The sequence below is a fragment of the Podarcis bocagei genome, assembly GCF_964188305.1.
Source record: "Podarcis bocagei genome assembly, chromosome: 8".
In the NCBI taxonomy this organism is placed as follows: domain Eukaryota; kingdom Metazoa; phylum Chordata; class Lepidosauria; order Squamata; family Lacertidae; genus Podarcis; species Podarcis bocagei.
Genome location: NC_138133.1, coordinates 68,816,655 through 68,833,479, shown reverse-complemented (window position 1 = coordinate 68,833,479; position 16,825 = coordinate 68,816,655). Strand labels below are relative to the sequence as shown.

General features: G+C 42.5%; 1 protein-coding gene across 6 annotated transcripts in view; it reads right to left on the bottom strand.

The window, feature by feature from the left end:
- Positions 1-16,825, bottom strand: part of VPS13B (vacuolar protein sorting 13 homolog B) — a 368,719-nt gene that overhangs the window by 194,353 nt on the left and 157,541 nt on the right. For all 6 annotated transcript variants that reach the window (XR_014010614.1, XM_081204225.1, XM_081204222.1 and 3 more), the window contains exon 22: positions 15,140-15,270. Coding sequence is in view for 5 of the 6 variants with exons in the window: in XM_081204225.1 (XP_081060351.1) it covers positions 15,140-15,270 (131 nt within the window). In the remaining variant the exon portion in view is untranslated. The remainder of the gene's footprint in view (positions 1-15,139; positions 15,271-16,825) is intronic.

Sequence of the window (16,825 nt, the reverse complement as noted above, 5' to 3'; positions counted from 1 at the left end):
CCTGCATCGTTCTCAACAAATTTAATGAAAGTACAACTTTCGTTATTTCGCCAAATATTGCTCATTATTGCCAAAACCACATACTACTAGTATGATCTGTCTTCTGCAGTTATGTGTGGATGGAATGTGATAACTGGCACAGAAACTTGGGAAATTTAGCCTTTGTGTTTATGTTTGGGGGGGGGGGATCAAAAGGTTTCTTGCCTTCATTGCACAAGAAATAGGTCTGAAAATGTGCATGTTGTCCATGTTTAGAAGGGAAAGTGTGCACACAGTGTGCCAAAAAGGATGTAGTATTCATAGGCTTCAATTATGACCAGATGCTCTTTCCTTGTACTATCAGTCATGCAAACCCTACTCATTCGCTGCATCTTATCTTATCTGCCATTACAAATATAGTTCTCCTTTGCCCCCCCTCCATGAAATAAAAACAATCTAAAATTTGCATAACTGAAATCATCACATTTAAAATAAAAGATCACAATTTAAGTAGCTTTCTGCACAAAAAAGGCAAACTATTCATGTAACCGATTGTTATAATTTGCTTTGGTAAAGGAACTTGAATAATATAGAAACACATGCAGCCCTATAATTTAAAAATATTATATATATATATATATATATATATATATATATATATATATATATATATATGCAGGTTTTGGTGTCTTCGGGTGTCTTCCCGTGTAAGAGTTGGGGTGTCTAGGCGACGTTTCGACGAGGTCTCACTCGTCATCTTCAGGCTGGTGCTTTCGGCTTATTGTTACTGGAACAGAGCAGGATCTCAGTGTTTGAGTTCCTATAAATACTGTTGAGGGGGTGTGGTGTATAGCCTCCAACGTTTTGGGCAGAGAGGAAGTTCCCAGGTTAGTGTGTCTTTTCTTCTTTTGTTCATTAATTACTTGAGGGATATCTTGAGTGATTTCTTGAGTGATATTCTGAGTACCACTTAGGAGGGTCATTAGGTGTGGATTAGTTGCTAAAGCTTTCGTGTCTTGACCTCTTGACCTTGTGAAGAGTTTTTTCTGAGAAGATGGCTGTACTGCACTTAGTTGTGCTCTGGCTTGGCTTCGTGTATAGGGGCGAGCTGTGGTTTTGTGCCCTGTGCCAGCCAGATCTGTGTAGGGATTGCAGGGGGGTGCAGCATCCGGAGGTGCCACTATGGTTTGGCTACTGGATGGTGTCTGTAATTTATCTGTGGAGAGGGTCTGGGTTTGGGTCTGGTGTGGTTGATTGGAGATGGCGTTCTGTGTGCCTCTGGTTCTGGTGTCGGTTTTTGTGGGGAGGGCTATTTTCCAGATGTCTGGCAGGCGGGACGTATCGTCACGCTTGTTCATGTTGTGAGGGTGTTTCTCTATCTCGATGGCTTCCATGATTATTCTCTTGTGGTGGTGTTCCATGTTAAAGAGCAATTTGGAATCTGAAAAATTAATTTCGTGTCCTGTTTCTTTCATGTGTTGGTAAAGAGAGGAAGTTTTTTCTTCTTTTTTGACGGCATTCTTGTGTTCTGCGATACGTGCATTTATTCGTCTGTTTGTTTGTCCAATGTACGTGGCTGGGCAGACTTTGCAGGGTATTTCATAGACCCCTTGGTTTTCTAACTGGATTTTATCTTTGGGGTTTCTGAGGATATTGGCTATTTTTTGGTTGGTGCAAAAGGCTGTTTTGATATTGTGTTTATGGAGGATTTTGCTAATTTTATCTGTAGTGCCCTTGATATAAGGAAGGAGGGCCATGCCATTGTTTTCTTCTGTGTCTTGCTTTTTGGGGGGTGTTTCTTTTTGGATTAGCTTCGTAACCCTGTTTTGCTGGTATCCGTTGGCGATTAACACATTTGAAAGATTCTGTAACTCAGTTGTCAAGTGGTCTTTGTCAGCCAGGCGTTTGGTTCTGGAGATGAGAGTCTTGGCTACGGAGTTTATTTGTGCAGGGTGGTGGTGTGATTGTGCATGTAAGTAGCGGTTGGTGTGTGTTTTTTTCCGGTAGATAGTGTGTCCTAGGGAGCCATCAGGTTTTTTGTAGATTAGGACGTCAAGGAAGGGAAGTTGGATGTTGGCTTCTATTTCCATAGTGAATTGTATTTTGGGGTGTAGGCTGTTGAGATGTGTGAGGAAGCTATCTAGTTTTTTCTTCCCGTGTGGCCAAATTACAAAGGTGTCGTCAACATACCTGAGCCAAAGTTTGGGTTTGTGTTCTGACTTGTCTAAAGCATTGGTTTCAAAGTGTTCCATGTACAGATTTGCGATGACCGGTGAGAGGGGTGATCCCATAGGTGCTCCTTCTATCTGTTTGTATCTTTGTCCATTGTGGATGAAGTACGTGTTGGTTAGGCAGTGGTTGGTCAGGTCCAGGATGTATTCGGGGGGATTGTATTTGTTTTGAATGGCTGTCAAGGCTTCATTAATGGGCACTTGTGTGAAGAGAGATACAACATCGAAGCTCACAAGTAGGTCGTCGGGCTGTAGGTTTTGCTTCTTTATTGTTTCTATGAACTGGAAGGAGTTTGTAACGTGTGAAGCGATAGATTCTGCATAGGGCTGAAGTTGCTTAGCGAGAAATTTAGCGAGATTTTGTAGAGGTGAGCCTATGGAGCTGACTATTGGTCTGAGTGGTGTTCCTTCTTTGTGTATCTTGGGGAGACCGTAGAGTTTGGGGCATCTGGATGATTTTTCTCTGGGGATGATTCTTAGCTGGATTTCTTCACTGATAGGAGAGGCTTTTATTTTGGATTTGGTGGTTTTTTCCAGATAGGTGGTGGGATCTGTTTTTATAGGTTGGTAGGTAGGGTCTTGGAGTAGATTTGATAGTTTTGCTTGGTAGTCCGATGTGTTCATCACAACAGTGGCATTACCTTTGTCTGCTGGGAGAATGATTATGTTGTTGTCTTTCCTCAGGTTGGTGAGTGCTTTCTGTTCTTCTTTGTGTAAATTGCTTCTGGGTGGTTTGCTGGAGCAGAGGATGTTGGTGACTTCAAGTCTGATTTTATTGGCTTCATCTGGGTTGATTTTGGTTAGGCTAGCTTCGACTCCGCATATGATGTTTTCCGTGGGGATGCGTCTCGGGGCGACTGCATCTCGTGGGGATGCGTCTCGGGGCCACTGTTGTGATGAACACATCGGACTACCAAGCAAAACTATCAAATCTACTCCAAGACCCTACCTACCAACCTATAAAAACAGATCCCACCACCTATCTGGAAAAAACCACCAAATCCAAAATAAAAGCCTCTCCTATCAGTGAAGAAATCCAGCTAAGAATCATCCCCAGAGAAAAATCATCCAGATGCCCCAAACTCTACGGTCTCCCCAAGATACACAAAGAAGGAACACCACTCAGACCAATAGTCAGCTCCATAGGCTCACCTCTACAAAATCTCGCTAAATTTCTCGCTAAGCAACTTCAGCCCTATGCAGAATCTATCGCTTCACACGTTACAAACTCCTTCCAGTTCATAGAAACAATAAAGAAGCAAAACCTACATCCCGACGACCTACTTGTGAGCTTCGATGTTGTATCTCTCTTCACACAAGTGCCCATTAATGAAGCCTTGACAGCCATTCAAAACAAATACAATCCCCCCGAATACATCCTGGACCTGACCAACCACTGCCTAACCAACACGTACTTCATCCACAATGGACAAAGATACAAACAGATAGAAGGAGCACCTATGGGATCACCCCTCTCACCGGTCATCGCAAATCTGTACATGGAACACTTTGAAACCAATGCTTTAGACAAGTCAGAACACAAACCCAAACTTTGGCTCAGGTATGTTGACGACACCTTTGTAATTTGGCCACACGGGAAGAAAAAACTAGATAGCTTCCTCACACATCTCAACAGCCTACACCCCAAAATACAATTCACTATGGAAATAGAAGCCAACAACCAACTTCCCTTCCTTGACGTCCTAATCTACAAAAAACCTGATGGCTCCCTAGGACACACTATCTACCGGAAAAAAACACACACCAACCGCTACTTACATGCACAATCACACCACCACCCTGCACAAATAAACTCCGTAGCCAAGACTCTCATCTCCAGAACCAAACGCCTGGCTGACAAAGACCACTTGACAACTGAGTTACAGAATCTTTCAAATGTGTTAATCGCCAACGGATACCAGCAAAACAGGGTTACGAAGCTAATCCAAAAAGAAACACCCCCCAAAAAGCAAGACACAGAAGAAAACAATGGCATGGCCCTCCTTCCTTATATCAAGGGCACTACAGATAAAATTAGCAAAATCCTCCATAAACACAATATCAAAACAGCCTTTTGCACCAACCAAAAAATAGCCAATATCCTCAGAAACCCCAAAGATAAAATCCAGTTAGAAAACCAAGGGGTCTATGAAATACCCTGCAAAGTCTGCCCAGCCACGTACATTGGACAAACAAACAGACGAATAAATGCACGTATCGCAGAACACAAGAATGCCGTCAAAAAAGAAGAAAAAACTTCCTCTCTTTACCAACACATGAAAGAAACAGGACACGAAATTAATTTTTCAGATTCCAAATTGCTCTTTAACATGGAACACCACCACAAGAGAATAATCATGGAAGCCATCGAGATAGAGAAACACCCTCACAACATGAACAAGCGTGACGATACGTCCCGCCTGCCAGACATCTGGAAAATAGCCCTCCCCACAAAAACCGACACCAGAACCAGAGGCACACAGAACGCCATCTCCAATCAACCACACCAGACCCAAACCCAGACCCTCTCCACAGATAAATTACAGACACCATCCAGTAGCCAAACCATAGTGGCACCTCCGGATGCTGCACCCCCCTGCAATCCCTACACAGATCTGGCTGGCACAGGGCACAAAACCACAGCTCGCCCCTATACACGAAGCCAAGCCAGAGCACAACTAAGTGCAGTACAGCCATCTTCTCAGAAAAAACTCTTCACAAGGTCAAGAGGTCAAGACACGAAAGCTTTAGCAACTAATCCACACCTAATGACCCTCCTAAGTGGTACTCAGAATATCACTCAAGAAATCACTCAAGATATCCCTCAAGTAATTAATGAACAAAAGAAGAAAAGACACACTAACCTGGGAACTTCCTCTCTGCCCAAAACGTTGGAGGCTATACACCACACCCCCTCAACAGTATTTATAGGAACTCAAACACTGAGATCCTGCTCTGTTCCAGTAACAATAAGCCGAAAGCACCAGCCTGAAGATGACGAGTGAGACCTCGTCGAAACGTCGCCTAGACACCCCAACTCTTACACGGGAAGACACCCGAAGACACCAAAACCTGCATTCCTGTACCCGTGAAAATCTACGAAAGCAAATATATATATATATATATATATATATATGTATGTCAGGGAACTGCCATCGGAGCTAGAGGCGGAGGGAAGGCTCCAGAGGGATGCCGGAGAGGGTCCCAGTAGGGAGAGAGGCAGCCCATCTGCTGGGGAAGGAAATCAGCATAACATCAGTGGAGAAGGGGGGCAGATGGGGGAATCGGAGAGGAGGCTCCAAGACTCCTCGCCGGAGACCAGCGGAGAGAGTACGGGTACTCCGCTGCCCACACCCTCCCTGCACAGAAGACTTCCGCGCAGGGAGAGTAGGAGGAGACTTGGCGTCAAAGAACTTCTTTGCTGGAAGAAGTTCAAGAAACGGCCACTGATGGATTCTGCCAGCGACTGAGACAGCCACAAAGCTAGAGGCTGTCCAGACAGAAAGGGTTCAACCAGGTAACCTAGCCAGGTGTGGCGGCAACTTACGCACGAGCAACCCCTAGAACCATTACAATATATATATATATATATATATATATATATTTGCTTCTTCTCTGCACCACACCCCCTCAACAGTATTTATAGGAACTCAAACACTGAGATCCTGCTCTGTTCCAGTAACAAGAAGCCGAAAGCACCAGCCTGAAGATGACGAGTGAGACCTCGTCGAAACGTCGCCTAGACACCCCAACTCTTACACGGGAAGACACCCGAAGACACCAAAACCTACATATATATATATATATATATATATATATATATATATATATATATTTAATACAATAATTTCTGTGTGTGTATGCGCAGAAAATTACAAGACAAAAAACCAGTTGAAATATAAACTTGCCAATCCGTAACATTTTCTAGAAATAATACTGATGTTTGAAATCAATTTTTATATATACTATTTACACAAAAACTAGTATTATTTACATGTCTGAGAAGCTCTATTGAATTCAATGGATTTACTCCTAGGTAAGTGGGCACTGGTGGCGCTGTGGTCTAAGCCAATCAGAAAGTCGGCAGTTCGATTCCCTGCAATGGGGTGAGCTCCCGTTGCTCGGTCCCTGCTCCTGCCAACCTAGCAGTTCGAAAGCACGAAGTGCAAGTAGATAAATAGGTACTGCTCCGGCAGGAAGGTAAATGGCATTTCCGTGCGCTGCTCTGGTTCTCCAGAAGCAGCTTAGTCATGCTGGCCACATGACCCGGAAAAACTGTCTGCGGACAAACATTGGCTCCCACGGCCAGTAAAGCGAGAATGAGCGCCGCAACCCTAGAATCGTTCGTGACTGGACTTAACTGTCAGGGGTCCTTTACCTTTTTAAGTGGGCTAAGAATGCAGCCCAAATGAACCTAGATATTACATAGGTATGTATAGGGAAACGATTGTTGGTATATGTCTGTCTCGAGAAACAATGGAGTGTGCATTTGGAGATGAAGTCAAACCACTGTGTTAGCAGCACCAAAGGTACAGCTTAAGGATGGCTATCAGGTGATGAGTGATCAGAAGGATCTCTACAGTGGTGCCTCGCAAGACGAAATTAATTCGTTCCGCAAGTTTTTTCTTCTTGCGAGTTTTTCGTCTTGCGAAGCACGGTTTCCCATAGGAATGCATTGAAAATCAATTAATGCGTTCCTATGGAAACCGCTTGCCAGGCTGGCGGTGCGGAGAAGGGCTTTTCTCCCTACCGCAAGCCTTCAGGACAGGTACGGGAACAGAGGGGAAGGGGCGCAGCGCTTCTCCTCTGTTCCCGGGGCTTGCGGTGGGAGGAGGGTTTTTCCTCCCCAACGCCAACATTCAGAACAGCATTCTGAATGTTGGCGGTGGGAAGGAAAACCCTCCTCCCACCGCAAGTCTTCAGGACAGCCATCCGAAGGCTGGCGTGGGGAGAAGGGCTTTCCGCCCCACTGCCAGCCTTCGGAGCAGCCTTCCGAAGGCTGGCGCGGGGAGAAGGGCTTTTCTCCCCACCGCCAGCCTTCGGAGGAGCCTTCCGAAGGCTGGCGCGGGGAGAAGGGCTTTCCGCCCCACCGCCAGCCTTCGGAGGAGCAGGGCTTTCCGCCCCACCGCCAGCCTTCGGAGGAGGTCCGAGGACAGTGGGGAAGAAGCGCTGCGCTTCCCCGCTGTCCCGGAGATTTCCCTATGGGCTTTCGTCTTGCGAAGGAAGCCCATAGGGAAATTCATTTTGCGAAGCGCCTCCAAAACGGAAAACCCTTTCGTCTAGCGGGTTTTCCGTCTTGCGAGGCGTTCGTCTTGCGGGGCACCACTGTACTGGCAATCGAATTGGGAAGACGGAGTGAACTTTGCATGTCCTCTGGTATCGCTGTACTTCACCAAGGGAGGCAAGCACTAGAAAGTCACAAGCTATAATCTTTCCATAGCATTCAGCTGCATTTCATTCTACCTAACCATGCCGCACCATATGCTGCTGCCATAAGGATCCAGCACTATGCATTGTTAGAATGTTGTTAGACGGCTGAATCACAGACATCCTCACATTTTTTCTTGTTTGTTGGTTGGTTTTAAGGCTTGATGCTTTTAAGTTCTCAAACCTGTACTAGGGAAGCTACTTTCAGACCCATATTAAAGAAGCTCCCCTGCTTCTGCCAGGCTCTTACTCCAGGACAACTCAATTGTCCCTTATAAGAATATGCAAAAAATAAAATAAAAAATTCTCTGCATTCTTTAGAAGTTGGCCATCTCAACAGAAATTGAAGCCGTGACAGCTTTTTAACCAGTTCTGTCAAAGAATAAGACTGGGGCATATGCAAATTAGAATCTCACCCCCAATTAGTGTTCATTTCTTTGTGCATATGTATAAGCCCATGCTTTGACATTACGAAATTGCTGCCCCCCAAAAAACAATTTATTCACAATAAATTGGTATTTGTATGAAAAAGAATCAGCTGGCACGTGCACTCCTGCAAAACATATGAATATGTAAGATTTTGATGCACACCTGGACAGCTCACATCTGGACAAATTTCTATGTTGGGGACACCAACTAACTGCATACATACCTATGTATGTAGATGCAGGTAGGTAGCTGTGTTGGTCTGCTGTAGTCGAAACAAAATAAAAAAATTCCTTCCAGTAGCACCTTAGAGACCAACTAAGTTTGTTATTGGTATGAGCTTTCATGTGCATGCACACTTCTTCAGATACCACAGATGTGTAACTGTGTGTGCTCTGCACATACAGAGTGAAAGAGAGAGAGTAAAAGAAAAGGAAGAGTACTTCTAAAAATTTATTAGTTGTTTGATTAAACAAAAATGTATCACGTATCACTTTATTGATAGAAATAGTGCTTAAAAATATATGTAATCCAAATATCTTAAAATTCCTGTACTCTTAAAGTTACATCAATAGCTTATATTAAAGCTATCAAATAAATCTTTTTACACTTTAAAAATAACTATTAAACTGTGTGTCTAAAATTGTGAATTTAATGTGAAATGTGACTGATTTATATAACTGAATATAAATCTGCAGCAGTAAATCTTACATTAATGTAAGGACCTGACAATCCAAGGGAAAGAAAATGAAGTAATCTGCCAGTAAGAAGTCCTCAAGCTGGGGGTCAGATCCTATTCATGGAAACCATCTGGTTGGGACCCTCTAAGCCACACCAAACACAAATGATCTTTTAAAAAAATATCCTATTCATTAATGCATCACAGCTGCACTGAGTGTTACTTCATTTTTCCATGGCAACATCCTTTCTGTTTCAAGGATCGTATTTCAGTTTTGGTAGCAACGTGTTCTTTTGCCAATACCGAACATACTTGTGTGTTAAAGACAAGGAATTATTACAAATTCTTGAAACAAAATCACCTCCTTTTTGATTATGTTAAGGATTGTGCTTGCTACGCAACACTCCCTAATAACAGAACAACAAAGGGCAGCTAACATGCATTCAAAATATGCATTTATTTTCTGTTCTTGATAAAATGTCTCAAAATGTGTCAATTTCCACACTAATAAAATCAATTTATAGTAAGAAACTAAAATTCTCCTGTTGTATAACTTCAAATTGAACCAAATAAGAATTTTAAGTTACACAACAGTGAAGTTTTAGTTTTCTATTAGAAAAAAGAACAATATAGAATTAAAATGGTAATATCCATATTGATATGGCATGTTTTCAAAATATTTCACTTACATTTTCTAAGCAATCTTTACAGCAAACCTGCAAAGGAGACTAGCATTACAGTCTCCATAATTCATATACAGTCTGAGAAAAAGTGCCCTCACTAATAATTTTATTATAATAATAGTAATTTTATTATTTGTATGCTGCTCATCTGACTGGGTAGCCCCAGCCACTCTGGGCAGCTCCCAACAGAATATTAAAAACACAATAAATATTGAAAACACAGTAATTTTATGAGTCATCTCTCATCTAAGATTTGAACAAGATCTTTCCAGAAAATTATTGCACTGGTTCATATTTATAAGAATTGTACTTCATATGTCCACATGATTTAAACGTTAAATTGTGTACTGTAAAATAGGGATGTTCTCAAACACTTTGAATTGTAATGACTGTATATATTAATCTAAGACAAATATAATATTTAAAATTTGTGAAATACTGGAGGTGAGATTGAGGGAGATAGGTAACATCTATAACAGGGGTGGGAAACTTCACACCTGGGGGCCAAATGCAGCCTTGCAGGGACCCCTGTCTGGCCCTCAGTCCACCTGCCCCAGCCATGCTCCCTTCACCAGGCTCCACCCCCTCTGACTACACCACACTCCTCATCAGCCCTACTACATCTCTTGCTTAAGTGTCTTTGCCTGGATGGGATGTGTCCATCAACAGTGATAATATGTTTTACTTGCCAGGATGGAGAGATGTATGTATAGAAACCTCTGAATTGTGCATGGCTTCAATACATCCTTCACTAAAAAGGTAAGAGACACATCTGTTGCTCCTCCCACTTTTTTGTCTCTGGACACACCCACCCCTGGTATATGGCCCCTGGAAGACTGGCTGTAAAGGAACATGGTCCTTGGACCAATTCCCTCCCCACCCCCATTCCAATCTATTATACAACCCCATCATCAGCTGCAACACCTTAACGTGTCAGCTTTCAGCCTCAAACAAATCTATGCTGGGGCTTTTGGGGGGTGGGGTGGAGGTGAGGGAGGACCCAGAAGTATTATTGGGTGGTTGTGGATTCTCCTTCATTAGATGGTTTTAAGCAGAGGTTGGATGACCATCTGCTTTGGTTGAGATTCCTGCATTGCAGAGGGTTGAACCAGTTGATCATTGGGGTCCTCTTCTGACTCTATAATTCTACGACCCTATGATTTTATGACACTGTACAGCCTAGAAATTAGCAACAACCAGTTGTTGGACGGTGTTCACAAGAGATCCTAATGTGATCCACACCATCATCTTCAGCAACTCCAACAAGAAGAATTCAGTGCCGGTGATCAAAAGAATGGAGATCAATGAATGCAGGTATGGAAGGACCAAGGTAAGCAGCAAGTAATGCAAGGCAGAAGGAAGGAACAAGGCCAAAGGGTGAAGCAAAGAGTTGATTCCAAGGTCACCTTTTGTGCATATGTTTTTGCTTTCTGTGGTGATCTTATGAACACACACAGAGGAAATGGGAATGTTTCCTTTGGAAATATTATACTGTACTGCAGTAAAGATCTCTGTCAGGTTGACTTGATGGGTTTAGACATTCTTCTAGAACAACTATGAGTGCAAATGAAGTAGGAATTGTGTCACAATCAGAAAGCAGGTGAGGGAACCCAAGAGAATAATTTGTCAAAGTATATAGAATAGCCAGTTAAGATGGAGTCTAACTGCACAAGTGAACTTCTGCTAATGCCACAGAATTTCACCTTCATTTCTTCCACCTGCAGCCTCCTGTGTATTACCAAAATCTGCTCAAGAGGGACTCCCAACCTTTCAGAATTGATTTTAAGGCTGTAGGGGGAGCGCTGCAAGGGGTGAGGGGAAGGGGAAGTCCCTTTGCATGAGCAGCAGTCTATTCCACTCACACATGGACAGTTCAGGAAACAGCACTTAAGAGTACAGGACTCTGTGTGCACCAGTTCTGGCTATCTTTTCATTTGATGCTAAGAGCCTTCCATACTGCACTCACCACGCCATCAACATATTTCCAACTCCAATTCATTTTGTTTTCAATATGTCATTTAATACAAATCCTGTTGACTTAAAATATTCAAATATTTTCAAGTAACTAAGGATTCATTTTATAAAGTACTTAAGGAACATTTTGATAATAGTGTATTTATGTGAAACATAGTAAAAATGTGGAGTTATTTGGTCAGTGCTCAACATACTATTACTCATTATTAACTCTTGCCAAAATGTGGAACCCTTGTTATTCTCAATGAAATCAAGCATTAACAACCATTTAAAAATAATTGTGTTTACATTACTTCATAAGTTGAGCAGCTATTAGTACCAGGAACACATGCAAAGTGAACACTTCCCTCCCTCATGCTATAGTTGCCAAAAGACACTGCAAGGTTTACGCTGAAATTGTTAGCAGTTATAGAAAAAAGCCCTTGCATAACAGCATTTTTAAAATTACATCATAACTTCTTACAACAAGCCTAGTTCTCGGAGTTGTCATGCTGGACACGACTGTGAGCAAAAGAGCCAAGCAGACACTAGCCTTGGATCCAAAGTAAATTTTCCAGGTGTTTCTGTTCTAAGCATTTATGTATTTATTTATAAATACAAAGAACAACCCTTTCATGCTTTCAAATTACGAAGACAACAGTCTGCTGACAACTCAGGACTCCTTTTCAGTCTATATTTGTCATCCTATAAAATCAATCTCCTGTAAATCACCATCCCCAAACCATACTGCCAAAATACATCCACATAAGCCCTGGCAGACTACAATGAGAAGGGCAGCTTTCAAGTTTTCTCAGATTGTTGTTCTATATTTAGTGATGGTGGAACTCCAAGAATGCTATACCATTGTTGGAATAGAAAAAAATACCTTGGGCATTATAATAAGGGCCAGAACAGATGCCACACTGGCTCCACAACCACAATGCAAATGTGATTAGCAAATCAGGAACACTGGGTACATACACACCTCAACTGCATGCCACTGCCCTCAAGCAAATCCCTCCTCAATTGCAGTTAAGCACTTTGACAGTACTGCTGTTAGCCTGAAGCATGGTTAGCAAGGGAGTCCCTTAAATCAGTATTTAAAACAACGAACTGCCGTAGACATCAATGAGAGAGGAGGACTTTATCAAGCCCGCTCTGCTGATGATCCCAACTAGCATCAAGTCAGCAGTTGGAGGAAATAATTGTGTAGCACGAGCAGCCCTGAACTCCTGGCCTGGGTGCTGTTACATGCTTTGCTCATAGATCTGGTTGTGGGGCAAGGAGTTCTTCTGGGGAAGGGGTTGCTCTCCAAGACAGCCAGAAATTGCATAGGCAGAACTGTATAGCTATGCTATAGGAATTCCTTTTCCCTCATGCATCCTGTCTTCTAGATTTTAAGCCTAAGGAGGGATGCATTCCTGAGGCTACCAATTTGCTTTACCAGGAGCTAAATTTATAACTTTATTGTCCCCAAGTAAAAATGTATTGTTAGTTTCAAACTGAAATGAATGATAAAAGGCACCCAAGTGCCATGAGCTCAAATCTCCCTGACCAACAATCCCAACGGGGGGGACGGGGGACGGGACACCCTGTTATTATTTGACAAGAATTTCTGCTGAGAATAGAGGAACTTATGACTTAAACGTCCAAATCATCCCATTCAAACAGTATATAGATAAGCAAGGCAATCTTCCATACCTGGGTAAGGTAATTGAGAGAGCGGTTGCTGAACAGCTTGGTAGGTTTCTGGAGGAAACATCAGCATTAGATCCATTTCAGTCCGGTTTCCGTCCTGGTTTTGGGACGGAGACGGCTCTGGTTGCCCTAACAGATGATATCCGTAGACAACTGGATCGAGGCGGGTCAGGACTGCTGATCCTTTTAGATTTGTCAGCAGCCTTTGACATGGTCGATCATGATCTTCTGGACCATCGCCTTGCAGACGTGGGGATACAGGGCATAGCCCGTAACTGGTTGTGCTCTTTTATCTCTGGTCGGGGACAGAGGGTGGCACTAGGGAAGGAAATGTCATCACGCCACTCCTTAGTGTGTGGAGTGCCGCAGGGCGCAATTCTCTCCCCAATGCTTTTTAATCATCTTTATGCGCCCTCTTGCCCAGATTATCCGGAGCTTTGGGCTGGGCTGTCATCAATATGCTGATGACACTCAGCTCTATCTACTGATGGATGGCCACACCAACTCAGCCCCTTACACACTGACCAGATGCTTGGAAGCTGTGGCTGGATGGTTTCGTGGGAGCCGATTGAAACTAAATCCTTCGAAGACAGAGGTCCTATGGCTAGGTCGGGATAGCATGGGGATGAGGGACCAACTCCCTTCTCTTGCGGGGGCCCAATTAGTGCCATTGCCTTCCGTTAAGAGTTTGGGTGTAATCCTTGACGCCTCCCTTTCCATGGAGGCGCAAGTCACAGCAACAGCCAAGGCGACATTTTTCCACCTTCGCCGCATCAAGCAGTTGGTCCCTTACCTTTCCCGCCCCGACCTGGCCACAGTGATCCATGCGACAGTCATCTCCAGGCTTGACTACTGTAACTCGCTCTACGCGGGGCTGCCCTTGAAGCTGTCCCAGAAACTCCAGCGGGTACAGAATGCTGCAGCGAGGCTCCTCACAGGGTCTCTGCCATGGGAGCATATTCATCCAGTGCTTTTCAAGCTGCACTGGCTCCCGGTGGAGTACAGGGTCAGATTTAAGGTGCTGCTTTTGACCTTTAAAGCCCTTCACGGCCTAGGACCCTCGTACCTACGGGACCGCCTCGCCTGGTATGCCCCACGGAGAGCCTCAAGGTCCATAAATAACAACACCCTAGTGGTCCCAGGCCCTAAGGAAGTTAGATTGGCTTCAACCAGAGCCAGGGCCTTTTCAGCACTGGCCCCAACTTGGTGGAACGCTCTGTCTCATGAGACCAGGGCCCTGCAGGATCTGATCTCTTTCCGCAGGGCCTGTAAGACAGAGTTGTTCCGCCTGGCCTTTGGATTGGAGCCAATTTGATTCCCTCTGCCCCCTTTTTCTTTTTTCTTTTCCTTCTCCTGCAATGAGGCTCCATTTTAATATTTTAATGTTCCATTATTTTAATGTTGTATTTTATTTTTGTTTTTAAGTTGTAATCACTCATCTTGTTTTTATTATTGCTTGTAAGCCGCTCTGAGCCCGGCCTTGGCTGGGGAGGGCGGGGTATAAATAAAAAATTATTATTATTATTATTATTATTAATCTGTAGGAGTTGGAAATCTATGCTTTACAAATACAAGTGAACAGGAAATGCAATGGAGCAAAAGTCTGTTGTACACTGGAGTCAGAGCACTGTTTGCCTGGTTCCCACTACAACCTGTAAGCTTAATTTATTTTCTTAAATCAAAAGATAGTCATAGGTTGCAGTCTGACTGGATATTTGGATGATGGGAGTTCTTAAAAGCAGCGCTAATCTGCTGCTTATAAATGACCATGAGATATTGTGCAAAATATACAAACAAACAAGGCACTGCAGAAAGCTCACAGTCAATGCACCGGTATTGCTACATGTGACCACACACAAGACAATGTGCAGAAGACCATACTTAACTCTCTTGTTTCAACCAAAGGGGCTTAAAGTGCTTAAGACTGGCTTCATCATTTCTTATATAAACAAACACTGGGAACTTATCTTACAAGGGTTTCAAAATATAAGCTAAAATCCTAGAAAGTATTAAGTATTTCAAATATTCCATTCTCTCTCTCACCCCCCCCCCCAGCATCTTACCTGAAGTGTAAGGCGCTTGACTGCATTCCACAATACCCCAATAAATTCTTTCATCTTTTCCTCAGGACTTCTGCTGCAGCTTTCAGATGAGCTCAGCATGGCTTTCACTGGAACTGATAAAGGTCGCGATTCTTAAAAATAAAAGGACAATAGAATACATTTGAGAACTTAAGTTTGTTTTACATGGTGAATAGTAGCATAATCTAACCAAAGTTAGTCACCACAAGTTCTATTGAAACCTATGTCTCTAATTAATCAGAAGTAACTTATTCCATTAGTTTCAACAGGCCTTAGTTGAATTGAACTAAATGAACAATTGTGGAAAAGTCAGATTTTTAAAATATTCCAATAGAATTCCACCATTTCATAAAGCTAGTGGTTACATTCAAATAATTTAGTACAAAAACATTTGGCAAATAAGAGGGAGATTTTAGCCTCAATTGTGCCAAAGAACCCGAATTAGCAATTCAGCAGTTTGGTTATCAAATCTAGGAAGTCTCTTCAATTTATATCACATTCCTTAAAAATTGATGCTATCTGTACATGCATTTTATTCATAATTTTATTATTTGCTTATTTATAAATAGCACGACTCTTTCAAGCACATAACAAGCAGGATATCACATTTATAGATCCTCTACAATTACATCATATCTTCCAAGTATCTTTTATCAAAGAATGAGGACAACAAAATTAAAAGACAATAGTAAATTTCAATAAATATCAACATAAATTACAATGACAGAGTAATTGTGCACTATGTTAAATCAATTGCTTAACTTTTGTAGCGTGGAACAAGCTTGGGGTAGTAGGCAGTTAACATTGATCTCCACGTAACTAAAGGAAACTATGTAAAAAACTGTGTATCATTGGCATTACACTCCAGTAATTATGTACCGGTAAGTTATCTTACATAAATAAAAACATTTTTCCGATTTGCTAGTGTTGCCATATTACTAACTTTGTTGGGATTGGAATACCCTTGTGTGGCAAACTTGTGGGGAAAGAGTTCTTGGAAATTAACATGATCACTAAACCAGCTCTTTTTCTATTTCTACGCTGACTTTGCTAAACATCTCAGATGGACAAAACAAAAATCTTAAAAGTAAAGTAAGGGGCAGACTTGTAATCATACGGTTTTGGAAAACCTTGGAAGGCACAATGATAGATGGTATGATAAGCTCTGTGTCTTCACAATGTATGAAAAGACAGCACGAAAGGTCTGACTGCCTTGGGAGCAAAGTAGACATTTTCTGTGGTGAATGGGTAGATTTTATTATGTATGCAAACTGCTGACAGAACAACCCCAACAAGATCCCTGAATTTCTGGTACACTTCCCCCCTTTTTTTCCTGAACCAAGCATCTTATGGTTTCCATACTTTATTGAGTTGTAAAAGCTGCCTTTGCTAAAAGTTATTTTGCATAAGTTTTGTGTAAGAGAAATACTTCTGCTTTTAATCATTGATGGTGCCTTTCACCAGCTCCCAAGGATGAAGATGTTGATACACAAAAGAGAAAGCAGTACAATGTGCTCCGCATCAATATGAATAAAAACTTGTGGTCACTAGTATGCAGGACAAAAACAGAATCTTTACGAAACAGCATGGTTGGGCTTGTTTTGATGGATTACTGCCAGCATGTGAAAAACACACCGGAAAAAGTTCTTCCCCCACTCCAAATCTTGT